The 26,543-nt window shown below is 46.8% G+C and overlaps 1 protein-coding gene across 1 annotated transcript; it reads left to right on the top strand.

Annotated features, from left to right (window-relative positions):
* Nucleotides 1-3,176: 3,176 nt before the first annotated feature.
* hipk2 (homeodomain interacting protein kinase 2) lies at nt 3,177-24,694 on the top strand. Its single transcript, XM_053428000.1, has 13 exons — nt 3,177-3,394; nt 4,071-4,190; nt 6,629-6,715; nt 10,027-10,211; nt 10,350-10,512; nt 12,537-12,762; nt 13,484-13,605; nt 16,788-16,918; nt 17,913-18,095; nt 18,238-18,564; nt 19,408-19,649; nt 19,756-19,910; nt 20,015-24,694. The coding sequence occupies exons 1-13, from the start codon at nt 3,317-3,319 to the stop codon at nt 20,477-20,479; spliced, it is 2,484 nt and encodes an 827-aa protein (XP_053283975.1). The 5' UTR covers nt 3,177-3,316; the 3' UTR covers nt 20,480-24,694.
* The last annotated feature ends 1,849 nt before the right edge of the window (nt 24,695-26,543 follow it).

Genomic DNA, 26,543 nt, shown 5'->3' with positions numbered 1-26,543 from the left:
TGAGTGATTGATATTAGAAGGTGTCTGGGTTAAAAAAAAGGAGAGTTGAAGGTCCTGTGGCTGGCATGTGTCCGTTGGAGTTGCTGTGATTCTAGAAGACCATCTGATGAAGGTGATTCCTGCAGCTCTCGTTTTCCACAATGCATTTTGATGGAGAGAAGTTTCCTTGCCGCTGAGTCAAAAAGCCGCCTCATGTTGTGAAAGCAGCCTCTACTTTCTGCAACTTGCGATGACTCATCCATATTTAGGGTTTTTTAAGTCAAATACGGTTTTGCAGAACTCACACTTTCGCAAATAAGAGGGTGTGTACTTTGTTTTTTTTATAAGAATGTGTGATTCCTTTGCAGATGATCAAATGCTGCTGTAGTGTACAGGTTTGATTTTATCCTGAAAAAGTTGCGTCGGTAAAAACACTTGCTGTGATGAAGATCTCCCTCTTCTGCCTGTATCTGTTATCAACTTGAAGACGAACATAATCTTCACTAACTTCGGCAAATTGGGATTTGTTCAGGAAACAAAGTGTTTTAGTGATTTTACTTCAGCTTCTGAAGACTCTAAAATGGCCTCGACTTCAAAGCAACGCTGGATAATAGGAAGGTTAAGTGTGTGTGTGTGTGAGAGCATGTGCTCTTGAATTCTTCATCAGAGCCGTTTTCGAACATGAACTCAGGGGGGGGGGGGAAATGTCTGGACAATCGGGTCAAGACATTCTCTTGACATCAGGAACATCCCTGGAGCATTCAGGTGAGGGGTTTTGCCCGGGTGGAGAATGCAGGAAGCAGCATAAGGTACACATTCCACTGCTGGCGTCAGCCCTTATCACCAAACGCTCTCGAATCTTGTTGTCTTTCCATTTCGATATCTTCAACGTTTTCCACGTGTATGGCACAAGGTGAATTCTCTGGACATAATCCTGCTGCTTTCTCACATGGGCTCACTTTCACAATCTCCTGAGTTTTTACTATAGGGGGCTGGCAGAAAAAAAAAACAGTGAATGGCCCCAGCAACTGACTTGGAAGTTTTCATCTCCCTGAATAATTCCAGGAGTTTATCTGGACTCCAGCACACGTCTGACAGCAGCATGTCTCCGTCAAACTGTGAGAGAGACACTGGAAGAGCGTTTCTTTTATGACTTTCTTGATGATCGGGCTTATCTGTGTGTTGGTGTACCTGAGGTGTGCAGCTGTTATTGTTCCCTCTGCCTGACAGGCTGTGAGAGGATATATACGCTGACTCCGTCCCTCCTGTTGTCCATCTCCTCTCCTCTCCTCTCCTTCCTTCAGCAGACCTCGCTGCTCCCTCTGCTATCTCCTCCGAGCAGGCTCCTAAATGCTTCTTTGGCAGAGCCATGATAAACGCTGCGGCTCATTGTGTGTGAAGGTGTCTTTGTATTGGTGGTGCCCTAAGATACTGTTGCTGGAGTGTTGTCTTGGTGTCTGTTCCCCGGCTGCCCTCGAGACCTCAATAACCACCGTCTGTGACAGGCGCTCCTCGGCATTTGCTTTATTTCTGTCTCTGCCCTCTCGTGAACCCCCCCGTCTCTCGGTCTCTTCTTCTTGTACTGGTTTTTATTTCTCCTAATCGTCTATCCTGTTGCCGTCCTCTGCTTCTATATGTCAACCATATCTCAGTGCACCAGGAATCGCCTCTGCTCTCTTTTGATTTCACCCAGCGTCTGCAAGCAGTGAATCAGGGAGTATGGGGGCAGTGGGCTTCAGTTAGAAATTTGCTTTTAAATGCTGAGGTGTGGGCATTTTATTCTCCTCTAAACCCTCCAGCTGCCCTCAGACTGCTCAAACATCGCCCCCTGCAGGTTGTTAAAAACACCCATAACATCACTCCCCCCCTCCTCTATGCTCTTTTCCTCATTGTCTGTTTCCCTGGTACCTACAGCTCCAGCAGGCCCCAGGCCAGGCCCCTTGTTTCTCTCCCTGCGACTGAAAAGCCCTGCCCGAGCCCGCGACAGTATCAGCATCGTGAACTCGGCTGTGAACGAGAAACTTTCCAAGATGAGCCCTAAGCCCCTGTGATCGGTGTGTCACGCTGCTAATATGTAATTAACTGATAGAGGAGGATTTTAGCTTTTATCAATTGAGTCTTGATTGAAGTTACAGATAGAGCAAGAGCTTTGCCTCTTTCACTTTGCAGAGAAAACGTTTTTTTTAGAAGAAAAGTACGTAGATTTTGTCAGGAACCTAAAGTCGACTGAAGTGATGACGGCCTCTTGACACTGGTTTGGATTGTAAGTGAGCAGTTTTTTGTGTTCTTGGTTATTTTAAATCCTGTCAGAGACTCGAGTTCACAAGAAGTGTATTAGTCTTTCTGACAGGACATAAAATGTGCTGAGTGAAATTTGGGAATTGTCGGGGAATGCAGTGCTGTTCAACTCACTGAAACAACATTTCCTCTCTTTCATCAAATCAAAAACACTGAGCTCTTCCACCAATGAATGGGTCTAAAGTGGCGCATCACTGCATGTGTGTGTCTGGGAATCAAGCTCAGGTATTATTACCTCAAACGCAGCCTATTAGGAGCCCAGATGAAGCTCATTGAGTTCTCATGAGAATGTTTCTGTTGGTTTTTACTTTTCACGGCATAATTGCTTCCACATGGCTCTGAGGCTGTGGCTCGTGAAACACAGTTACACACACATTTCTACCTTTTATGCAGTCGCTGTGGTTGACAACCTGAGATGGGGATCGCTCATTGGTGCTCCTGCATGGAGATCCCAGTATGTTGCTGTTCAGGAGACCCCCCCCCCCCCCTCATTATGCCCCCCATTGGCTGCCTCTATGCGTAACTTCTAAAGCTGAGAATCAGAGGCTTCATATGTAGCTCAACAGTGTTTGTGTCTCTCCCGCCACGGAGCCTTGTTTGCACCTTTAATACGGCGGAATAGAGGGGCAACGTTCCCGCCTTGAACAGGCTATACAAACAGGAGCTAATCGGTTTTCTGCAAAGTGCCACCTCTGAAACTGCCGACATGAGAGCCTTCAGCGGCGGCAAATTAATTCAGTCATTTGTTTGTGCTGCGGGACTGTGGTCTGTGCAACAACAACAACAGCAAAAAAGGAGTGCACCTAATTTGTTGTGTGTTTGTGTGATTAAATCTGGGATTGTGGCGATTGTAGCTCGCTCGTATTCGGCAGAGATAACTTCCTCCTCACGTTACATTTTGTGTCCTTGTCAGTCAACGCAGTGTCTCGATGAAGCACCAGCTCTGCTCGGGCTTGGGACTAAACAACTCTGTCTCCATTTCTCTCTCCACAGGGCTCCAGAGATCATCCTGGGCCTGCCGTTCTGCGAGGCCATCGACATGTGGTCCCTGGGCTGTGTGATAGCGGAGCTCTTCCTGGGATGGCCCCTCTACCCCGGAGCCTCGGAGTTCGATCAGGTAACACATGATTGCCGTCTCCCGGCTCCTGAGCGACTCGTGATTGAGTATGTCGGGGGGGGGGGGGGGTTGTAGCCGTACCCACGAAAACCTGTGCTGCCGTGCGATCATGTTTACTTGTGTGTGTGTGTGTTTTTCGGCTCTCACTGAGGTTGGGCTGCTTCTCGAATCCCCCTGACAGCCCCTGATGATTCTTGCGCAGCCTCCCTGTTTATCTGAACAGATGCCACAGAGCCACTTGTCCAATTAGCGCAGCCCCTGTGCTCCAGAGCAAGACATCGCCGTGTTCCCCACTCTCTATCAGTCAGACGGGGGCTCAGTGGGGACACCTTCAGCGAGTGGTGCTCCATCACTGAACAAGCACGTCTGAGCTTCCTTTTTTGTTTTTCACGGGCTCTGAAAACTTAGCAAAGTGTCTCATTTACAAGTCTCAAATCAATCTCCGACTCTTGAGCGGGGGTCTTGTTCGGCTGCTGTGCATATATCAGCCAGATACGTTTTGGATTAGTTAATGTCAGCCCAGATTCTCAAACTGCCAAAAAGAACATCCTTCTTAAAGTTTTAGCCGTTCTGCAGCGGGGGGGGGGGGGGGCTCACAGTTCTCTCTAATTAAATGCAAAAATATGGTTCAGTCATGCATGTGATGTAACTGCATCTTTCATCGTCTGTCCTGCAGATCCGGTACGTCTCCCAGACACAGGGTCTGCCTGCAGAGTATCTGTTGAGTGCAGGGACGAAGACCACCAGGTTCTTCAACAGAGACCCCGACTCCACCTACCCCCTCTGGAGACTCAAGGTACAGCTGGAACGACACAGATGCATCCACACACACACACACACACACACACACACGCCCACAAAGACTCCCAGCCGGAGGCATCAAGAGAAATATCTTTTGTAGCTGCACCAGGTTCAATGAGATAATGGCCACGAAACGCACAGAAGCCTTTTGAAGATTTATTTTTCTCCCACTCTGTTTTCCTCATTAGTCTCTGTGAAAACTAGACAAAAATAAAAGAACAAAGGGTTCAGACGTACATCGCTCCGTAGTTTCTCTGAAAGCCTCGCAAGTTAATGTACGTTGATAAAAAGAACTGTGCCAAAAATAAATATAATATGAAAATGTCACTTAAACAAGTATTATGCACAAACAATGAAATACAGTTACCGTACAGAACGTGGTTATTCTAGGATCAGATGTGTTTTCTCTGCGTCCATGTTAGCTATATCCAATAATGTAAATCTTATATACCTAACCTTTGTGTAATGTGACTACTTACATTACACATCAAATGAACCTTATTTAACAGCATTCTTATATTATTATTACACTTTAAATCAATTTTAATGACGGTATGAACTCACATGCTTATCTGTCTATGATATGAAATATAGAACATTTATTATTTCACGATCGTGTCTCTCAGGCAGAGACATCTTTGTAGGACAAAGGTCAAAAGCTGATGTTAATATTCCCTTTTCACCATGTGAGCCACAGACGGACCTATTCCTGGATAGAAACAAAGCAGCACGAGGATAATCAGAGCAAAATGGATCAGCGCGAGAGGATTTGGCAAATGGAAAACCAGCCTGGTGAATCGAGCTCCGAGTCTTTTCTTACCCCCTGCCACCGTCCCTTTATGTAGGCCACCCAATGAGGAGGCCTTTTCTTTTCTTTTTTTCACCCTGATTAACTAAAACTGTGTGTGTGTGTGTCACGCTGCGAATTTGCGCGCCAACTTCTCGACTGTGTCAAATCGAAAACGCTGATCCATCTCTGCAGGGTGCGACGATGTGTCTCTGCCTTGGACGGATCTCTTTGTTTAAAAAGGCTACGTCTAGGGGTTTCTTATGAGGCCCATGAACATACCACACTGACATCAGCTGAAGGTGGTGATAGTGAAATGAAGACGTATTAAAGTGCATAGTGAAGATTCTTTCAAGTCTGCTGCCCACAGGCTTCTAGCAGGTGTCAGGTAAACAGGTTTTCACGTAGCTTGCTTAGATTTAGAATTTCTCAATCCTCTAAGAATGAAAACTAAAGCATGTGAGCTCCTGAGGCCTTTTGACAACACATTGTTGTCAGTTAAAAATAGATAGTGTCGAAAGACAGATAGATTATTCGTGGGGATAAATTCTTCTGAAGTTTTTTTTCACCTTTATTACCTCTTGGAAAAACAGTGGAATGACTCATTGGAAAAGTTGGGACGGATCCACCTGGTAGAGCCTCCGTTGCTCGGGGGGGTGGTGGGACACATTTGTCGGCCGCACTTGGAGGAACCTTCGAATTGGGACAGTCTATCACGCCCGCTGTCACGTAATTGGTCAACAAATGTGTCCTCTGAAGGACGCCGCCCCCGAGATGAGACACAGTTATGAAGACTTATCAGCCTGTGGACAAGTGAACTAATGTGGTTAGCGTTACTTTAATACTGCGCCATCGGGTTTGTAGTAATGCTGCTGCTGAAATACAATTTAATGGCGTATGATGTTCATTGTTTTCGGAAATATGACTTTATTATATCTAGTGGTGTATGGATCTGCTTCTCCCTGTTGTCCACTGCTTAAAAGGAAATAAGAATCAAACGGTTGAATCAAATATTGGGAAACAGATTGCTTAGAAAAACTATCTTAACAAATCAATTGGAATTGAAAGAGAAGCAAAACGGCCTTGGTAATTCATCTGAACTCACCCCTGATGTAACTCATCTTGATTTTCAGGTGGAAAGTCAAACATCAAGGCTCGGTCCTGTGACCATGTTTTATCTCAGGAGTGATTGCTCAGCTTCACTCTGACCTTGCCATGTGTTTCCATGTAAAAACAGCTCCTCTGCTTCGCTGACTCTAATTAAAACGATCATGTGTTCAGTCAGGAGGATTCCTGAAGTCCACGCAGATTTGTTTTGTGTAAATGTTCCACCTTTGAAAGAGAAGGATTCACAGAGCGTTCATTCCTGCCTTCTTCATTTCCATAAACTTTATGTAAATGAGTCGCCCCGTGAACTTGTGCAAAACGTTTTTTTGTGTGTAGCGCAGCGTGTGAGTCTCCCCGTCTTCCCTGGCTGTGAGATGAGTGTTTGTGTGCGACCCCAGGGTTGCTCAGAGGGCGAGCCGAGTCCTGCTGCACGTCAACAACAAGAGGCCGTAATGAGCCAAATGTAAATAGTGCGTTTCCAGAAGGGGAGAAGTGTGATGGGGCTTTGGGGATGAACATCTGCTTCTTGTCTCCCACAGACTCAAGAGGACCACGAGGGCGAAACGGGGATCAAGTCGAAGGAGGCTCGAAAGTACATCTTCAACTGTCTGGACGATATGGCGCAGGTATGCTGTGAACAGAATCACGAAGCTTGACTCTTCCCTTCCCACGAAAATATTTTTTTGACACCCTCTTCAATCACATCCGCCTGTCTCGCACATGAAGCTTCCTCTGACCGGGGGGGGGGGGGGGGGCGCTCAGATCTCAGGCCAGTCTGATCCATCACACCCCGAGAATTATCCATCAAAATATGTGAAGTCCTTTTAAAATATTTATCCCTTTTCCACGGCTCCGGCTCCAGATGCGGTGCAGCTCGGCTCCGCTGCTATGGAGAGGTTTACAGAGCGAAATGAAAGCAGCTGTTCGGTGAAACCTCCTCCTCGGGTCCGCCTCTGCTCCTCATTCGACTTAACCACGATCTAATAAGTCACAGGCGGACACTCGAGCCGAACATGTGGCGAGGCTGGTTAGCTTGTTGGAGAAGTGCAGTTTGCTCTCTTATTCAGGCAGGAATGAGTGTTGTGGCTGCCTCTTCACTTTGTACATCTGCGGCGCATGTCAGCAAGTCAAGGGCAAGGGGGAAACATGTTTATCTCTTACACACACACACAAACGCAAAGGAGGAAACACATACGTGCACACATTCCAGAAGGACCCGCACTACGCTGTGTCTGCATGACTCAGCTGGTGAGCGCCTGGCTCCATGCAGGCCCTGCACGTCACCTGCCTGAATCTGTTTAGGAGATCTTACATAAACCCAAGGAAGTGACTTATATAGCCGACGTCTATATGGAGCAGTGTTGTCACAGAACTCGGCCACATCTGATGAGTTCACATGCAGCCCTGACATTTTGACAGGACGTGCCTGACAGTGAGGGCGATGGTGAGTGTTGTTTTGTTCGCCCTCGCTCGGCCAAATACTGGTTCTGCTGGCGGACGTGGCAGCGGTGATGGGAAATTACAATGTTTTTTCCCAGGCCCCCTTTTAGGATCTCTCGACAGGGACTCTGTTGTCATCGCTCTCCTCTGTCCTGCCTCCGAGAATAAAAAAAAGACTCGCCGAGAGATAAGCGCTAAGCAGGTGAATTGTTTCCTTTGGAACACGGTCGCCTCGGTGCAAAGCCGGCAGCAGCAGCAGCAGCAGCAGCAGCCTCGGTCTGAAGCTGTCTGTGTGGATGTATGCAACACACCAAACCAGTTAAGTTATGGAGACAATTATGGTTGTCCAGTAGCGCCCAGGGCCGCTGTCATGCCTGTCTGGAATAACATGCTGTCGGCTGGGACAGGAAGCTGCCTGGGTTTGTTGAATTTACAGTTACCGTACACACACTCTCTCTCACGGAGGGTTTAATGAAACCAACCTGCACTGGTGTGATATCCCCTGGGTCATCTCTGTCTCCGACGCTTCAAGCTCTGTGTCCCATCTTCCTCTCTCCGTTGCAGACAGACGGGGCTGACGACAAAAACACAGAGGAGCCACCGCAGAGCAGCACAAGCTTAATGTGGGAGAAAAAACTGCCTGTTTTGCCCCTATCTCACTATTATGACCGTATAAACAAGTCAGCCTCGCGGACATGTGTCTCCGCGTGTATAATGGATGATCTAGCTGAAGGCCCTGCAAGACAGAAGGGGCTAGGTACCAGGAAGAGATAATGAACCTCCTCTCAGTCGTGGGAAACACACGGGGAGGCTTTAGTCACAAGTATATCTAATTTGAGTAAATCAGAGACCGTCTTACAGCAAATTCAGGGAACCACGGTGGAGGTGGAGGCGAGAATGTGGATTCACTTTCATCTGCAATCCCTCAATATCTCTGCGGATAGCAGTGGAGCCATGGGGGGGGGGGCAGCATGTCCCTCACCTTATCGTCCCCTCATTACACGCACTTACAGCGATGCACTCTTCCTTTTCTTCTATTCCTCCTCCTACCGGGGACATGAAGTTTGTACAGATGGATCCGTGCTCGGTGTTGTGCCGTGTAGTCGATGGGCCTGCGTCTCCCGAGGTGCACCCCCGATCTGTCCCCCCCGCTCGACAGCTGCCATCCCTGCCCTCGCTCCGCTGTAAACAGCAGTTGACATGCAAGACACGCGAGGCCGACCGTGTGTTAGCTGCAGCCCCTGTGTTCATATGCAGCCTTTTTCATTAAGATTTGGAAATGTGAAAAGCATGAAGTCGTGGTTCCTTTTTAGTAAATTCACACGTTTAAATGAAATCAGTGACAGCGAGCTTCCCTTTTCACTCTTCCTGTTATCCGGACTGTTGTGGCAAAACCTTCCGGCCGACTCCAAAACCGCTTTGCATGTGCCACCAAACTGTGCATGTGTACATTTTCCCAAAGTCATCTCTTGCACTGGCAGAGGACAATGTGATTATTTCTCGCCTCATTCCGCAGATTATTCCTTTATCGCAGCCGGCGGAGATGGCAAGCGGAGAGGAATGGTTACAGAGCCTGAATAACCTGCACGGAGGAAGACAAATTTAATCAGATTTGCAGCGTTGACGGGCAGCACATCTGATAGCCCCTGGAGCAGGCCTACAGATAAGCGCCGCGTCCTTATGAAAAACAGGCCTGCTACCTTCTGCATGGCAGTCACAATAAACAAGGCCGCCTGTCCCCCGTCCCCCGTCGCTGTCCTCGCATCGCCTGACAACCTGCTTGTTCGCTTTTAAAACCCAGACAGGATATATCATGACCTTGTCCTGCTTCCTTCATTACACGCATTCCTTCTCGAACCTTAAAAGCCAAACCAGAACCCAGAGGTGGCTCCCTGCCCAGCAAATCAATTCCTGCCAGCGATGTACTTTTTGCATTAAAACAAATATGTGCCTCTCTCCCTCGTATTTATCCACAACCCAAGCTGCTGCAGTGTTTAATTGAAATGAAGCAACGTGATATTCCACATCGGCTTCCCGGAGCTGCCTCAGATCAGATTTAGGTTAAGTTGTCTCATGTCAGCTCTTTCAGAGGCACTGAGGAAATTGTGTCCCACGTGAAAGGCTTCTTTTTACGACCCCCGGCTAATGGCAGCATTTATTGGCGTCGTGTTTTTTTGTTTGTTTTCACATCTTTGGAAATAGATAAAAATCTCAGCTGAAGGCGCCAGGAGATATTTCAGGCGGGGCGGCTATGAATACCAGTGCAAATGTTTATAATGTCACCAAGGTGCAAGGTTATCACCGGGCTCTGCAGCACACAAGCTGACACCCTAACTGATGAGGCCTTGTGAGTATTAATAGGTCTCTCTATGGGAACGAAACTGCAGGAGCGATTTCTCTCTGTCGTCTGTACAAACATCTGAGACCTTGAATACTCAATCACCCGCTTGAAACCCTGTGTTTGTGTGTTTGTGTGTTTGTGCCCGTGTGCGTCCAGGTGAACATGTCCTCGGACCTGGAGGGGACCGAGATGCTGGCGGAGAAGGCCGACCGCCGGGAGTTCATCGACCTGTTAACCAAGATGCTGACCATCGACGCGGACAAGAGGATCACCCCCATCGAAACGCTCAACCACCCCTTCGTCACCATGTCACACCTCCTCGATTTCCCGCACAGCACACAGTACGAGCTCGTGTTGTTTGCATGGTTATCATCTCGAACAGGGAGGCAACATCTGTCCTGAGACTCAAGACGCTCATTCCCTCTCTCTCTCCCCCCCCCCTCCCTGCTCTCTCTCTCTCTCTCTCTCTCCCCGTGCAGCGTGAAGTCATGCTTCCAAAACATGGAGATCTGTAAGCGTCGTGTCAACATGTACGACCCGGTCAACCAGAGCAAGACGCCCTTCATCACCCACGTGGCCCCCAGCACCTCCACCAACCTCACCATGACCTTCAACAACCAGCTGAACACTGTGCACAGCCAGGTAAAGAACTCAAACTCCATCAGTCACCAGGGTGCTCCCTGTGGCCGCCACTGATAATGAACTGATGTCGACTGTGTGAATTATAGATGCTTCGGTTTTACTGCAATTTCCACAGTGAGGAGGTAAATGAACATGGTAAATTAGATACTCTCGATAACAGATACATGTTTAAGAGGTAAAAGTATTTAATAGACGTGTTTAGAATGTGTCAGGATGGATAATTAAAGCTGAATCATCCTCTTTAAGAAACAGTATGAATGATGCGTTGGCTAACACGACGAGTCAAATGTCGTCTCAATCAAAAACACCCGAGCGTCTTCTCAGCCCCTGAGCGGAGACGTGTCCCTTTGTTCTCTGTTCTTTCCCCCGTTCCTCCCGTCTGTCTGTTTCCCTCCAGCCCCGGTGCATGTACTTTATATCTGTCTGCCTGCGTTTCTGTCTGTGCCCCAGGTCCTGTGGGATTGTCACAAAGTGCTGATTACACACATGACAAGCCCCTACTTCCTGCTTGCCTTGCATTCTGGGGCTTCCAGGCCTTAAGAATCCCTTTAGCAGGCTTCCTCTCTTCTCCCTTCCTCTCCCTCCTGTCCTCCTCTCTCTCTCTTTTATTATTTTTTTTTGGTGTATTCTTCTTTCCTCCCGTTTCTCTGGGTTTTGAGCCGGTGGTGCTTTGCCTGCTTTACTCACGTTCAGCCGGTGAATCGAATCTGCTGACTTCTGTCTACCTCGGGTCAAGGTTTTTTTTCGAGGAGTGCGCTTAGTTACAACTCCCTCCCTCTCGCCCTCACCCCCTTTTCTTCAGTAAACAGAGTTCTTTATCACCGGCTGTATCGAGCCGACTCACGCCGTGTAGCCTGCGACAAAATCCCCATCTTGCTGTGATCTAAATGGATTAGCGTTTCCCTCGGCTTGTCTCTCCCGCCGCCCGGGCTCCCTGAGCATATAGACAGACTTAAGTTAGTGATTTATTCAGCTGGACTCGTTTGCGAGGCTCAGAATGCGTCTTCCCCTTGTATTTTCCCTTCTTCTGTACTTGTTTATGATGAATGCCAGTGTGCCATATTGATTATGTTTCCTCCCCCCGGTGTGCATTGAGCACGCTAAAGAGAGCAAATGAAAAATGAAAGCGCTGTCTCTGTATTTCCCTCCAACCCCTATGTACGCTTAATGAAAGGGCTAAAATTAGACGGCATCTCGCGGAGCAAATACTTCTCCGAGCAAACGGTCTCTTTAAAAAGCGTTTGTTTGTCTCTGGGAGGTTCCAGGGCGGTCCTGGTATTCCACATGTCTTGTTAATGGTCACGCTGGAGTTACCTTACATAAGCTTTCATAATTATAGGGATGTGAAATATTACTCCTGTCAGTCGTATTGATTTGGAGATAGGGAGTGAAGCTGTGACATCCCATTGTGCTGCAGCTCATTATATCGACTCATGGTTCTGTAACATGTGAGATATCATAACACAAGCTCCTCTTGTCTTTAAAGCTCATTTAAATGTGATAATAGGGGAAAAGGTTGCTGTTATTAAGCATCATTACATTCATACTCAGTATATTGTCACTATATAGATGTTTAATGTACATTTCCTGTTAAGTGTCACATTATTCTAATCTTAAATAAAGGCGCAGCAAACACTGTAGATTCAAAACAAGATCTAAATCTCTGTCTGAATTTGCTCTGGTGGCATTTTGCTCATTGATGATTGATTATTCTAAGAATTGTTGCATTGATTGCATCTCTCCTCACGTTCCCTCTCTCCCTCTAATTAATCAAATCAACAATGTGCATATTTTAAGACGTGTTCAAATCACTCGTTCAATTTCCTCGTTCCTCCATCGGCTCTCATCAGTGATGGATGCCCTGCTCTCCATCCTGCGGTTGTTCTGTATCTCTGTTCTTTTTTCTGTTTCCTACCCTGCTTGCCATTCCGCTCTCTCCCTCCTTGGAGTGCTTCCACGTCCCTGTCATTCCCATCACTACCTCCACTCTCATGATTTTTATTTTGGTCCCATCATTCCTTTAGGCCGCCAACCTGGCTCCCTCCTCCACCAACAATGCCACCCTTTCCTTTGCAAGTCCCGATGTCTCCATACTAAACTACCAATCTGCACTCTACCAGCCTGCAGCTGCCTCCATGGCAGCGGTGGCCCAGAGGAGCATGCCCCTGCAGCCGGGGGCTCCTCAGCTCTGCGCCGCCCGGCCCGACCCCTTCCAGCAGGCGCTCATCGTCTGCCCACCTGGCTTCCAAGGTAAGAGGGAACTGACGAGTCACTGTGCATGAGCCAAAGTGAGCCGTGTGGTGATCTGTGAGAAACACAAGGTCAGGGGTACATGAAACAGAATCGCCTGTGATTTGAGGAGAAAACACAAGATAACTGCAAATTAGTTAAAACCTAAGAGCAGCCTTTGTTTTAAGCATTTATCTGATGCCATAAATATATCACTGGTCTGTTTTGTCTCTGTCTCTGGGCCCAGACAGTCCCTCTTCTACTCCCATTTGTCTTTTTGTTCTGCAGCTTGAGCCTATCACCAGACAGACAGAGAGCAGCCGTGATTTAATGATAAGTTGATGAGGCGGTTCATCATTTGAAAGGGAAATTTAATATCTTTGTGAAATGCCTACTCACACCCCTTTTGTGTCCTCTGTGTTTGCACTGGGAGGACAGAAGGTCTCCAAGGCATTATCGTATCGGTTTATTTATTCTTTCTGTGGAATGGCTGATTCTATTATCCTTAACAATTTTTTATTCCATTGCCATGACTACTGTTTTTGTTTTTCTTGGTAGCGTTGCTATATTTGAACACGGGGTTTTGACATCTGTTGAATGCAGATACATCAGCTTTCATTATATGTATAGGTCATTATATGTGGAAGTTTGCAGATGCAGCACGAGGTCGTTTGTCGATGCGGAGGCCACTGCTGTACTCATTTGTTGACTTCCTCGATGTATGTACTTAATTTGTGCACAGGGCTGCAGGCGTCCCCTTCCAAGCACACCAGTTACTCTGTGCGGATGGAGAACGCCGTTCCCATCGTGACGCAGGCCCCTGGTGCCCAGCCCCTGCAGATCCAACCCGGTCTGCTCACACAGGTAGGAAGAAAACTGAAAGAGTTTTGTGGGTCTAAACAATACAGCTGCCTGTGCAACTTGGAGCTGCTCACATTCAAACTCTCCACATGCTATTTTTTTTTCACAAGCCCTTCACTAAGAATAGTATCTTATCGATGGAGGCTGGAAATTACTCAGTGTTCGTGACCCTGCTCCTGCTGGCAGCTGTTTTTTTTCCTGAGCACTCTTCTGTGCATTGCTCTCTCTCTCTCTCTCTCTCTCTCTCTCTCTCTCTCTCTCTCTCTCTCTCTCTCTCTCCCCCCCCCCCCCCCCTCGCTCCCTCTGCTAACCCGCTCTCCTGGAGGCTGAGGCTGCCACGGTCTGATGCACACGAAGGCAGGAGCCTTTCACACAGAGTGGGCCTTCACTGGAGCCCGCACACTGGAGCCGGAGCTTTAGCTGCTAATATACAGTTGTTGGAAGTAACAGGGAGTGACTGTGCATCACTCTCCCTGCAGGCGTGCACGCTGTCGACCACTTCCATTGCCACACCGTCTTTTTCCCTATGGAAATTTCCATGAGGGCTTTAAATATCCCTGAGAATCCAGGGAGTTTGAAGTGCTCCCTTATCTCCAGTTAATCATGCAGTAGGCAGGCAGGAAGCAAGCGGCTGTGTGTGTGTGTGTGTGTGTGTGTGTGTGTGTGTGTGTGTGTGCATGGCTGTATTTCTATGGCGGGTTAATCTGTCAGATACCAAATGGTGATTAGCTCCAGGGCTGGTTCCAAGTCAGGCGCTCCAAATTACAGGCCTCAGAGGATCCTGGAAGGTCAGGGGAAGCTCTGCAGAGGCTCTGCATGACCAGATAACTCACAACGTCCCCAGATTCATTGATACGATAGCTCTGTCAAATGTAAACATCTCTGTCTTCCTCGGGAAAATACAAGCTACTGTAATTGACGCATCACGTATAGATCACATGCTGCCTCCCCGTCCTGCTGGTGTTCACTGCAGCCTCATGTCTGCACGCATGTTAAACAAAAACAGACAGTAGTTAACGTAAGCAGATGGTTTATATAGGCCAGTACACCTAATAACTGGGTGTGTGTCTGTTTCTCCATGTTTATTGCTTTACTGTGGGAGGTCTCGACGGCTTGGCGGAGGCATTGTTTGCCTCTTTCCTGCATCCTCCCCACCTGTGCCCTCACCCACCCGCTGCTCACCGCCACCTCAACTGCACCCTGCGCTTACCTGGGGCCCATGCAAGGTGACCCCCCCCCCCCGAGCTCTCTGGGTGTGCTGTGAGAGGAGGCAGAGGGAAGGAGGCTCCGAGCAGGGAGGCAGCGAAACCAGCAGGACCTTTATCTGGTTCAGGAATGCAGAAAATGTGGAAACAATTGGGGAGTGAGAGCCGGGGCTTTCAAAGCCCCGAGGTGACAAAGGGTTTTCACCCAGGGAGTGTAGGTCGAGCTGGGAGGCGGTGGGCCGCTGATAGTGATGGTGGGCTCGGAGAAGAAAGAAAACGGTCCCTTAACTGGGTTACCATTTCAGGGCAGACAGGCTGGTTACACAACACAGACGCCTTGTACAAGAGGCATGTAGAGTGCCAGGAGGGGTGATAGAGGGAGCAGCAGGAGGAGCAGGAGATGGATGGATGTATTAGTGACTGCTAATGGCATGTTGATAAAAGGCCTTGGACGTGTTCTTAGATGTAAGACCATCTCCAGCTCCAGAATGTTCCATTAGAGACGTCAGTCATCAGCGCACAGACAAGGAGCTCTGCTGGCCTGCAGCTGCCCCCCCCCCCCCCTGCAGCACTTCAACTACACACACGGGCGGCTCTTAGCTCTGCAGCCGACCTCAGACAAAAACAATCCAACATCCACAAACCTGCAGCCAGAGGACAGAGCAGGGCAGCCACTTGAAGTCAGAGTATAGTGGGAACAAATGACAATTAAGGTAAAGGTTCAGATGAAGTTAAAGATAAAACTAAACTAAATTAAAGTTGCTCTGCTACTTGCCTGCTTTGCATTTAGCGTGCTCCCTCTTTCTCTCCTACTCTCTCTTCTCTCTCTCTCTCTCTCTCTCTCTCTCTCTATCTCTCTCTCTCTCCCTCTCCCTCTGTTTAAACATTTGCGTCGCAGCACATACTGATGCTGTTGTAAATAGATGTGCAAATGGTATTAAAGGAACAATTCATTAGCCCTGACATTAAAGTGCTAATCAATAGCACTGCATTAAACTATTAGGGTTACACACACACACAGTAGCGCACAAACATGCTCAGGCATGCATGCACACACACACACACACACACACACACACACATCCTGGCACATCTCGGGGGGGTATTATGCCCGATACTCCTCCAGCTCCGCATCAGAAATACAAAGTAGCTTCTTTATAAGCAGCTTGAATAGGCTGATGAATTTAATTAGAATATCGGTTGATTTGACTTAGGTCCAACGCATAATCATCTGGAGGACAGACACACACACACACACACACACACACACACACACACACACACATAAAGCTGGAGGCTCAGTCGCTCATACACAAGCACACAAAGAGAGGAGCCGCGCTACATCTTTATTAAGTCCTGCTCTTATCTCTTTTGTCGATGAATGTCTCCTTGAAGCTGGTGGAGTTCATTTCGTATGCCCGCTAGCAAGTTTGAACCGGCTGTTACGCACTTTTGAGAAGATACAGTCATTTATCACAACACCCGCAAACCCATCAGTCTGGTCCGCTGAGTTTCTCTTCTTCACACATTCTGATTGTTAAAAAAACAGAATGAAAAATCAATCACGGTCATGTGCAGTCCTGTGAAAAGCAGAATGTCAGTCAGTAGATCGTGAAACCGCCGCCAACGCCCAACAGTCCCTTTTAAATTCAGTCAAGCTGCACACTCATGGATAACAGTCCCTTCAATGTGATATTTTTCATCTGAATATTCCCGAAAAAATCTCAAAGTATCAACGAAAGTGAAAACAAATCCTGAATCTACAACTTTGTACGGATCCACACCAAACTTGTATTGGTTCTTCCTTAACTGTCCCATCCTCCCATCCAGGTTTCATGAAATTTATATATTTACTATTTTCCAACATGGCATCTGACAAATTTGTTTGTGTCTCCTATTTCTGTCCTTTCAATCCCCGTCCCTCCCCGTCCCCTCCCCTCCCTCTGTGTCCCTCCCCCGCTCTGTGTTGTCCTTCCTCAGCAGGCCTGGCCCAGCGGCACCCAGCAGATCCTGCTGCCTCCAGCCTGGCAGCAGCTCACCCACACCTCAGTCCAGCATGCCACTGTCCTCCCCGACTCCATGAGCGGCGCACAATCTCTCGCCAACTGGAGGTGAACACTGCTTCCTTTCTGATTTGTATTTTTTATAAAACTGGCTTCTTTCCAGTTTAATCCGTCACCGATACTTTGATGTCTGAATATTGTGGTGTACACTTCTTTTGGACCCACCCTTCTTGACACAGGATTTAGCAGGATGAATATTTTCCGAAAGGTTGACACATCAAGTTTGAAAATCACAGCCCTCTGTAAATCCAAGTCACATAATCCAGTAAGTGGATAGTGTGTAGTTGTGTGGTGTCAGATAAATAGATTTCAAAGGCCAGCAGTGGTTTTATGGCCTTTATAGGTCAGAACATGTTATAGGAAGATGGCACGGCATCGAGCTGAATGACCGTGGAGTCTGTACCTCCCTGACAGCTCGTCCTTTATCTTCAGTGAATCACAGTCCCCCCACGTGGATGCTGGAGCTTTTTATAAGAGCGGCTCTACCTCAGGGAGATGGGATATATGTATATGTAGAGACATCATGTGGAGTACAGCCTGTCAGGGAGACGACTTAATGAGTGGATTGATAGGTGGGAGAGGGCAATCTGCAGGGAGATGGGGAGGATGCAGGTATATAATGTGAACGTGGGGAAGGCTGCTGGGGCCGTGCACGCTCACATGCATTCAGAGCTGTCCATCTGTGACCAGACACCACCCTCCCCATCCCTCTCCCTCCCTTCCCCGGCCAGTGGCAGCTCTGTTGTCCTCTGAGAGGCGACGGGAAAGTGTCGCACTTCCTCTGCAGAGCTATCGCTCCACAGCTGCTGGTGTCAGCTCCTCTGCCCCCCCCCCCCCCCCCCCCCCCCCCCCTGCTCTCGCTCCCTCTCCTCCTTCGGTCGTCTTTTGAAAAGTTGGCTGCTGCCACCGGCTGGCTTCTGAGGGAAATACTCAATCTGTCCTCCTCCTCTATCCCGACCCTGTGTTGGATCTGATACAGTGCATGAATGTGTTTTTTTCAGTATTTCTTTACTTACTGGTTTCTGATGTGGTTTTATTACAGGAATCCCCACCCTCATGGCAGCCATTATAATCCCATCATGCAGCAGCCAGCCTTGTTGGCTGGGCACGTCACACTCCCATCCAACCAGACGCTTAATGTGGGAGTGGCACATGTTATGAGGCAACACTCGACTAATAACAACTCCTCTTCCAAAAAGAACAAACAGCACCAGATGACTGCCAGGTACTGTTCAACAGTCTCACTATAAATCTCCATCCTGCCAGAAAACGATCATCACACAAACATCGTGAAGTCTGGTTTTGATTTATGAGGTTTTTTGATCTCCGGCTTCTCTGTCCTCACCCCGTCTCTGTCTCTCCCTCAGGAACATGTCGGCCTATGAGGTGTCGTCCTCGCAGGCCGTGCTGTCCCCGCAGCGCTCGAAGAGGGTGAAGGAGAACACGCCCCCGCGCTGTGCCGTGCTGCAGAACGGCTCGGCCCCCAACAACTGTCCGCCCCCGCAGCCGTGTGGCGGCGGCGGGTGGGGGGCTGGCGAAGCCGAGCAGGCCTCCAGCACCACGCGCGACCATCAGCACCAGCACCACGTCCCCAGACAGACCATCATCATCCCCGACACGCCCAGTCCGGCAGTCAGCATCATCACCATCAGCAGTGACACGGATGAGGAAGAGGACCGAAAACAAAACAAACGGTTTGTTGATGGGATTCGTGTCACACACAACGTTTTTCATTTTACTATGATTTGCTCATTCATAAGAGATTAACATTAACGTCCATAATAACAACATCTCAAGGGGCCACAGACTTAGATCAGCTCAGATTAAGACTAAAGAGTCTTTGCAAAAACATGGCGTTCATCTGTGTTGACTCTGGATAAAGAAAATGATCTCACCAATGCCAAGCAAACTAAGAATTCTCTGTCATCTTTTTTATTCTGTGGTCTTTCATTTCAGGATTCAGAGTAGCACATAACGTACTGTCGGCATTTCAAGAAACAAATCTTTGTGTATCTGTAAAATATGGTTTGATCTGAAGTCTTTAAATTAGTCAAATAAGCATGATGACATGTCGGTGACATAACCCAGCTGGTGCAATGTGTTGGTATCAGATGTAAGCTGGAATGAGAAGTGACAGAAAGTTAACAAGCAAATTCAAAAGAGAGATTTGCTACTTGCTAAAAGAAATCAGATTTTTTCTCACTTTAGAGAAACATGTTCACTCAGTGTGTCTGAACTCATTTCTTCTGCTTGTATTCACATTGTCGATTGTCCGGTAACCTCCCAGAGCTCGCTGTGATTGGCCAGGGTTGGAAACCTTGTAGTTTAGCTCCTTGTAGCATGCTTGCACCCGGACCCTGAGATTCTCAAACTCCTTCACTTTGGAGCCACTAACCCACAACCTGGAGAGATAAATCCTGGCCTGATCAAAGATTGATAATTATAGATGTAGTCAAATTGAACTACAGTCTCAAATGTGATCCTAGTTATTGGAAATCGATTTATCATTCTAAGTTACTTTCCTCTTCTTCCTCCAGCTCAACTTCAAAGCAAAGGAAGAATGTCATCAGCTGCGTGACGGTCCACGACTCCCCCGACTCCGACTGCTCCAGCAACAGCCCCTACACTGTGCAGTCCAGACCCCCCAACAACAACAGCTACGACACAAAGAACACCATACTGGACAACTACAACAACGGGAACCCCCGCACCATCATCATCCCCCCTCTCAAGACCCAGAACATCGAGGTCCCGATTGAATGTGAGCGCCTGATGACAGGTAAGAGATGCAATCTCTTTCCTGACCCTGACACCTCACACTATGTTGTTAGTTTATAAAAGCTGCTGCTTCCCAATCACCAAATCCTGTGTCCTCTCCTCTGCAGATGCAATGAACCATCATAATTCAGCTTACAAGTTCAAATCCAACATGATGTCTGGCAATAATCACATACCAGGTTGCATCACTGGAGGCGGGTCCTACCGACAGCAGCGCTCAGGGCCACACCCCCTCCAGCAGCAGCCCCTCAATCTCAGCCAGGTAAAGAGAAACATGTCGATCAGTGTGATGTGTGTGTGAACAACCTCAGGAACATGAGTATTTAAACCTTTTGGGATGTTTCATTCTGTCCTCCTCTCTTCCAGGCCCAGCAGCACATGGTAGCAGAGCGAAACGGAGGTCATCGGCGCCAGCAGGCCTACATCACCCCCACCATCGCCACTCAGGCCCCCTACTCCTTCCATCACAACAGCCCCTCTCACACGGGGAACGTCCACGCGCACCTGGCTGCCGCACACCTGCCCAGCCAGCCCCACCTCTACGCCTACACAGCCCCCGCTGCTCTGGGCTCCACCGGAACAGTGGCCCACCTGGTGGCGACGCAAGGCACGGCGCGCCACGCGGTCCAGCACGGAAGCTACCCGCCGAGCCTCGTCCACCAGGTCCCGGTCAGCATGGGCCACAGCGTGCTGCCCTCGCCCACAATGCACCACAGTCAGTACCAGGCCCAGTTTGCCCACCAGGCCTACATCAGCGCCTCGCCCGCCTCCGCTGTCTACACTGGATACCCGCTGAGCCCCACCAAGGTCAACCAGTACCCATACCTCTAGAGAAAGACACTGACTGACACTGGAGAGCCTGACCCAGCACTGCTGCTTCCCCCTCCAACCCGCCCGCACCCCCCCCTCGACGCCCTGAACATCCTCTCCTCAACCTCAGACATACACAGGGACAGAGGAACATGCAATCCTCACAAAACTTCACGTATGACTTGACGATGTAACGAGAGAGAAAAAACAAACGAAAAGATTCACAGCCTCTCTGGAAAGGAAAGATGGGGGTTGGTTTTTTTGAGGGGAACTGTTCAAGATGTTTTCTTTCACTTTTGTTTTCTTCCTCCTGAAAGGGCCAGTTTTGTTTTTTTTGTTGCTTTTATTTCCCTATTCTTCGCTTTATTTTTACGAGGAAAGAAACGTCTCATTAGTTTCACAGGGAGGTTTTTGAACGAGGCCTTTTGGGACAGCGGAGATTTTCCGGTTTTGTTTTTATTTTTATTTCCCCCCCTCTTCAATTTGGGAAGTGACTGTTGAACAGGGGTTACTGACTGGAAGTTTGGAATCCCAAGAGATGTTTTTGGGAGAAGGTGAAATACGGAAAACCTGCTGCTCTTCAAAGAAAAAAAAAAATATTGATGGCCTTGAACTGTCTTAATATTTCCAAATCATTCATGGCGTGGGGAGTAAAGAGAAGAGAGGCATCTTCCCCCACTCCACCTTCTCCGGTCGAGGAGGCTTCTGGAAATATAACCAACAGAAGACAACAAACTTTTTAGTGTATTTATAGATATTTGTTTTTTCTTTTGTTGGGTTTCACCTTTTACGATGATACTTCAGTTTTAGCTAGGTGTCTTAGCTGGGGCCCCGTTCTTAGAATGTAGCAGTCAGCACCTGTTTGTTTGAAAGATTCTTTTATCTCCTGATACCAATAGATTTATTTGTTCCTTTTTACTTTTCAATGTGATTGCACAAAGTGGTTATAATAACATAGGCATGTACAACGTGATTGTCTGTGTGTGCTACTGTCAGCCATGCGTGTGTAGTCCACTCCCTCAGAACCCTCTTCAGTCTGTAGGTTTTTGACCATTGTTCCCTCGTAGTGCCTTACAGATATGACAACACAGTTTACTCGGCTTGGATCCCTGAAGCCACAAGAGACTATAGCTATACTTAGAGAGACATGATTCCCTGGTTTCTCCATCCGGGTCGGGGCAGTCGTAGCTCTCTTCCAGGTGTAGGCTCAGCCCTGGCTGTTTCTCGTCGTGAGCGTATAGATTAATGGAGATTAACGTCGGCTTCGGTATCACGCTGAGCTCCTTTATGATGTGTGCATGAGATAACTTGCCTGGGGTACTTACCAAAGTCGTAGATTAAATTCTTGTTACACGCGCTCTGGATATTCATGTAAATAGGAAAAATGTACATTATAGCTGTAGCTGTAAACCTCTTCTCACGGTGGAGCCCCGACATGTGGCGTTTGTTTGGCATATATTTGTTTTTTGGGGGGGAAATCACACAAGGGAATGCATGCGTCGTGATTACAGAGCAGAGATTTTTTCGCTCGGTTTTCCAGGGGATGAGTTGCAGTACAATGTTTTTTTTGCGACACAGTAAAGGTCGTTTTTGTTGTTGTTGTTGTTGTTGTTGTTGTTTTAAAGGTTAAAAGCTAGTCCGAAAGAAGGGCCTGACAGAAAGTGATTGTTGCCGTGAGGGTGAGTCTGTGAGGCTAGCGATAGCCCGGCTGCAGCAGAGAGACAGAGGATCGATGGGTTGTTTGAGAGAGAGAGAGAGATGCTGTGTAGTGAAGGGACCGGTGGAGGGCGTGGGGTCAGTTTAGGTAGGGACTGCGGGGGGGGGCAAACTCTCTATCTTAAATGAGACTTCAAAGGGTAGCAAGTTGGCACTGAGCAGGTTGATAGTAACACTGAGCCCGGGTGGTCGTAGGAGGCACCGCCTTACCTGAACGCACACGTAGAATTCTGACATGAAGCCTTTTTATTGTCTTTTTTGTTTTTTTTGGGAAGTCGTTCGTTGTGTTTTGAGGTTTTCGTCATCGTAGAGCTGCAGGAAACAGAGCAGACGGGAAATGCCAGAGCGTACACCTGGAAGGGCGCCTCGTGGACGATTCGTCTCCACTGTCCATTTGTCTTCGATTATAAAAAAATAAATAAGGAAAGAAAAACCAGACACACCACAGACATCGCCACGCCAGCCGGACGTGGAAGCCGAACACTTAGAGAACCAATAGGGCTGTCGCTTTTTTATCTGTTTGCTGCTCGATTTCATTTATTCTCGAAAGCCGACCGATACAAATAATCTCCTCTGTTCACCTCTGTCCTCTTGACCGTGGGCACATCCGAACTCTTAGTGAAGGCCTTCCCCTCTTCTTCATGGTATGCCACAGTACTTGCATTTGAAGTGATTATGTTTCTTTTGTTTTGTTTTGTTTTTTAACTTAACCTTATCTTGAACTCTTTTGGACATGGCTGTAGTAGGCTACATGTTGTGTTTCATTTTTTAGAGATTGTTGCAATAATTCTTGTGGACGTTTTATCAGAGTATGTGTGTGTTTTTATTAAATGTCAGGCTCATTTCTACTTTGTAACCCGGGCGTTGATGTACAGTGATATTTAGTATTCCATGGAGGTGGGTGCACCTGTGTAAAGTGCTGATGGTAGTAAGTGTTGAGTTGATGATAATCCAACAGGGGGGGGGGGGGCTCTTATAGATATGTAGGGTGCCACTTGGTCCATCATCCTGGTACTTGTTCCCCCTCTCCACTTCCCCCCCCCCCCATCAGCTCCAGCATGCAAAGCCTTGGGTCGGGCACTTAAAGATGTGATTACATTGAACGTTGCCTGTTACATCTTCTCTTGTTCTGTTCGTTGTCTTTTTATCTTTTATTTTATTTGATCTACTTAATTTCCTCTTCGTCATTTGGGGGCCTAAGCACACGTGCATAAGGGAGATGATTATTATTATTATTTTATTGTCATTGAAAAATCTTCTGGCTCCTCTGTTTTGAGACAGACTACTGAAACATTCCACTGTTGGAGGGAATTTGGCGTTACCCATGATACACTGCTGTCTTGTCCCCCCCCCCCTCCCACCCCCACCCCCTGTCAGAATTTCCCTGTCGCTGTGCTCTTGACTTTTCTGTCCGCTCCTCCCACCAAAGAATGAAACAGATTGACACATGTACAGCACAGCACAGAACAGTACAAGCAATCCTCTCTACACCACCGCGAGAGCAGATAGGCAATAACTCCTTTTCATGTCGATGTTTTTAAAAAACCTGCCAAGCGAGCGGGTTCCTGCACGGAGAGGATTTCACGTAGCTAACGCACACAGCTCCATCTTGACTTCAAATCAACACATTCAACTTTCTCTGGTGTTTCGTTTGACTCCACACACTTGGCCCCTGTCGATAGGCTGACTGATCAATGATTATTATTATTTTTATGAGTAACCTCCTCTCTCCAAATTGTTTTATAAGCCAGTTATTTTGTTTTTATGTTGTTCATGTTGTAGCTTTATCGGTGTATTTGTTGAAAAAACGTTATGGTGTGACATCGAATAGAATGATCTTTTAAAAATGAATTAATCAAAAAAAGACAAAAGGAAAAAAGTACCAGGTAAACCTTTAAAAATGTGGTCACCCGCACAAAATGAATGTAACATGTGACCCGCGACATCTGAAATGGCTTTAGATTCTCTCTCCTCTGTGGGTGACCACTCATTTGATTTCACTGTTTGTGGCCATGCATGATGCAATAATTACACATCAGCTCTCCAGCAGAATCCCATACGAGACAAATAATGTCAAATTACCACTGTCCTCATGATTAGGGGGGGGTTTAGAGAATAATCACTATTTTCACAAATGAAAGCATCCAATTAAGAGAAGCCCTGTGTGCGCAGCGTTGTGGAGGAAAACGTGACGTGTATGATGTGTGTTCATCTTTCACATAACCAATGTTTTGTGTTTGGTTTTTAAGAGGGGGGAATCAGACATGTGAGCGTTAACGTAGATCGACTGACCTTACAATTACCAAAATGTTCTTAAGTAGAGTGTAAAGAAATGTTGTGTGTTGTTGAGGTGAGTGTAGCCTGCCCAGCTAGTGGCTTTATTGTTAGAGTACTGCCTTCTAAAAAAAAAACTAAAAAACAAGGATACCTCTGAAGCTTTAAGGTGACATTCGAATCAGAGAAAACAGAATAAGGCAGAATCTCACTCTCTATATAGAGCCTGGCGTTCTTCTACTGAATCGATCAACTTCCCGAGTTTTGCTCGTGGTGTTGTTGTGAATAATAATCTCGGAGAAACACTAGGAAACATTCCTGAGAGCAAACACACAACTCCTCTAAGGTTAATAGTTAGGAAGTGAACAGACGCAACATAAACAGACAGACTCTTAACGGTGAAAAGAAAAATGTTTGGCAAAGTCGCAGCTTTACAAAAAGGGTTCAGAGCAGGTGTTAATGTGGATGAATCATGTGCAGACGAGCTCTCCGTCACCGGGAAACACACAATTACAGCAACACAATATTCTTAAAGCCCTTCTTTTTTTGGATGAGAGTGTGTGTGTGTGTGTTTCTTTTTTTCATTTGTAACCTTTGGTTGAGGAGATCTGCTCCTTTTGCTGGCTTTTCCTTGTGGGGGATTCAGGGTGAGGTGGTCAAGGTTTGATGCCATCACTGATACAGGGCGTCAGGTGAATGCAGCGAATGAATTAAAGAACCAAAATCAATTATTATCTTCTTCCCCAGCATTTCCATTATTTCAAATTTTGTACAACCAGGCAAGGATTCGGATTAATTTCTACCAATCTTAAAACCCAAACATGCTGTGGTGTTAGATGTTTTGGTCCTAATTTACAAGAAGGGAATTCTTCTCAATGCTTTTCAATCTAGTTTCAGAGAGGTCTCTAGCCAGAGGCCGTTATTTTTTTAGTGTTGAATAGAATGAATAGAATCTGGAAGTAGTAGACCAAAGCCATGTTCAAATACAGACTCTTCACACTAGAAACAATATCCATCTTTACCTGGAGTTCAAGTTCCACGTCACAATCCCCAAACCGTCAGAATGAAAGCTAGTGTAGCTGAAGCGTGTAGATAACTACTTGCACAACAAGTGATTGATCAGTTTATTTACATTAACTTAAGACCTAAGAGCGCATCAAACCCTGACCCCCTTTTGTGTCCATTGCTGTATGGTGTAAAATCTCATTCTTTGTCGATAAAGCTAATGTGTGCTGCAGTATTTCCTAATATAATTCTCTGATAATTGTCTTTTCTTATTTACTTTTGTTTTTATTTGGGTGTGACGTCTCATTATTTCAATCTGTTGACGTAGCGTTCTATGTATACCCTGTTCCTTAGCCTAATATTATTAAGTATGTTATGAGAATGGATATTTTACTGGCTTTATAGAATGTTTAAATGAATATAATAATGACAATAAGAAGAAGGATTAATTAAACCTCCTAACAAGTTGAGTACTTGCTACTAAGCGCTTGTGTTACCATTATGATGTTGTGTGCTTCTCTTAATCATTTTCGTTGTAGAAAAATGGAGTGAATTTATATTAGGCTTCGGGGAAAAAATTAAATGATAGCATTGTAAATTTCACAGGAGGATTTTAACAGACAACCGGCTTCGTCAAATAGAAGAATATAGCTATTTTAACTGTCCTCTTTACTAACTGTAGGGTGAGAAGGGGCTCGCGTTGTGGTGAACTATGTTATAGCTTGTTATTCACTGTTACTTTTGATCATTTTTTCGGTCTCCGAGGTGAATCGAGTTATTAATGAGAATTTGTATGCTCACATATGCATATTGTATATGTGTAGAAATGTAATCACACTTTGTCTTGGATTTACATTTAAACTGTTAAGTCACGGCACCGCCGTCCAGTCCTTCTTTCTATCTGTGTGTGTGTGTTTGTGTGTGTGTGTGATGATGGTATAATATTATATTATTACTATATTTATATTATACTAAATTAAAGATATTGTTATGCCTTCATGTGTGATGGTCAAATTTAATATAATCAATTTTATGTATTTGGTTGAGATTAAGGTTACTTAATAGGTTTTATAATCCATAATTTGTTTCT

Source organism: Pleuronectes platessa, chromosome 7, assembly GCF_947347685.1.
Source record: "Pleuronectes platessa chromosome 7, fPlePla1.1, whole genome shotgun sequence".
Taxonomy (NCBI): Eukaryota; Metazoa; Chordata; class Actinopteri; order Pleuronectiformes; family Pleuronectidae; genus Pleuronectes; species Pleuronectes platessa.
Note: the sequence above shows the minus strand (reverse complement) of the source record. Positions and strands in the feature narration are given on the sequence as shown.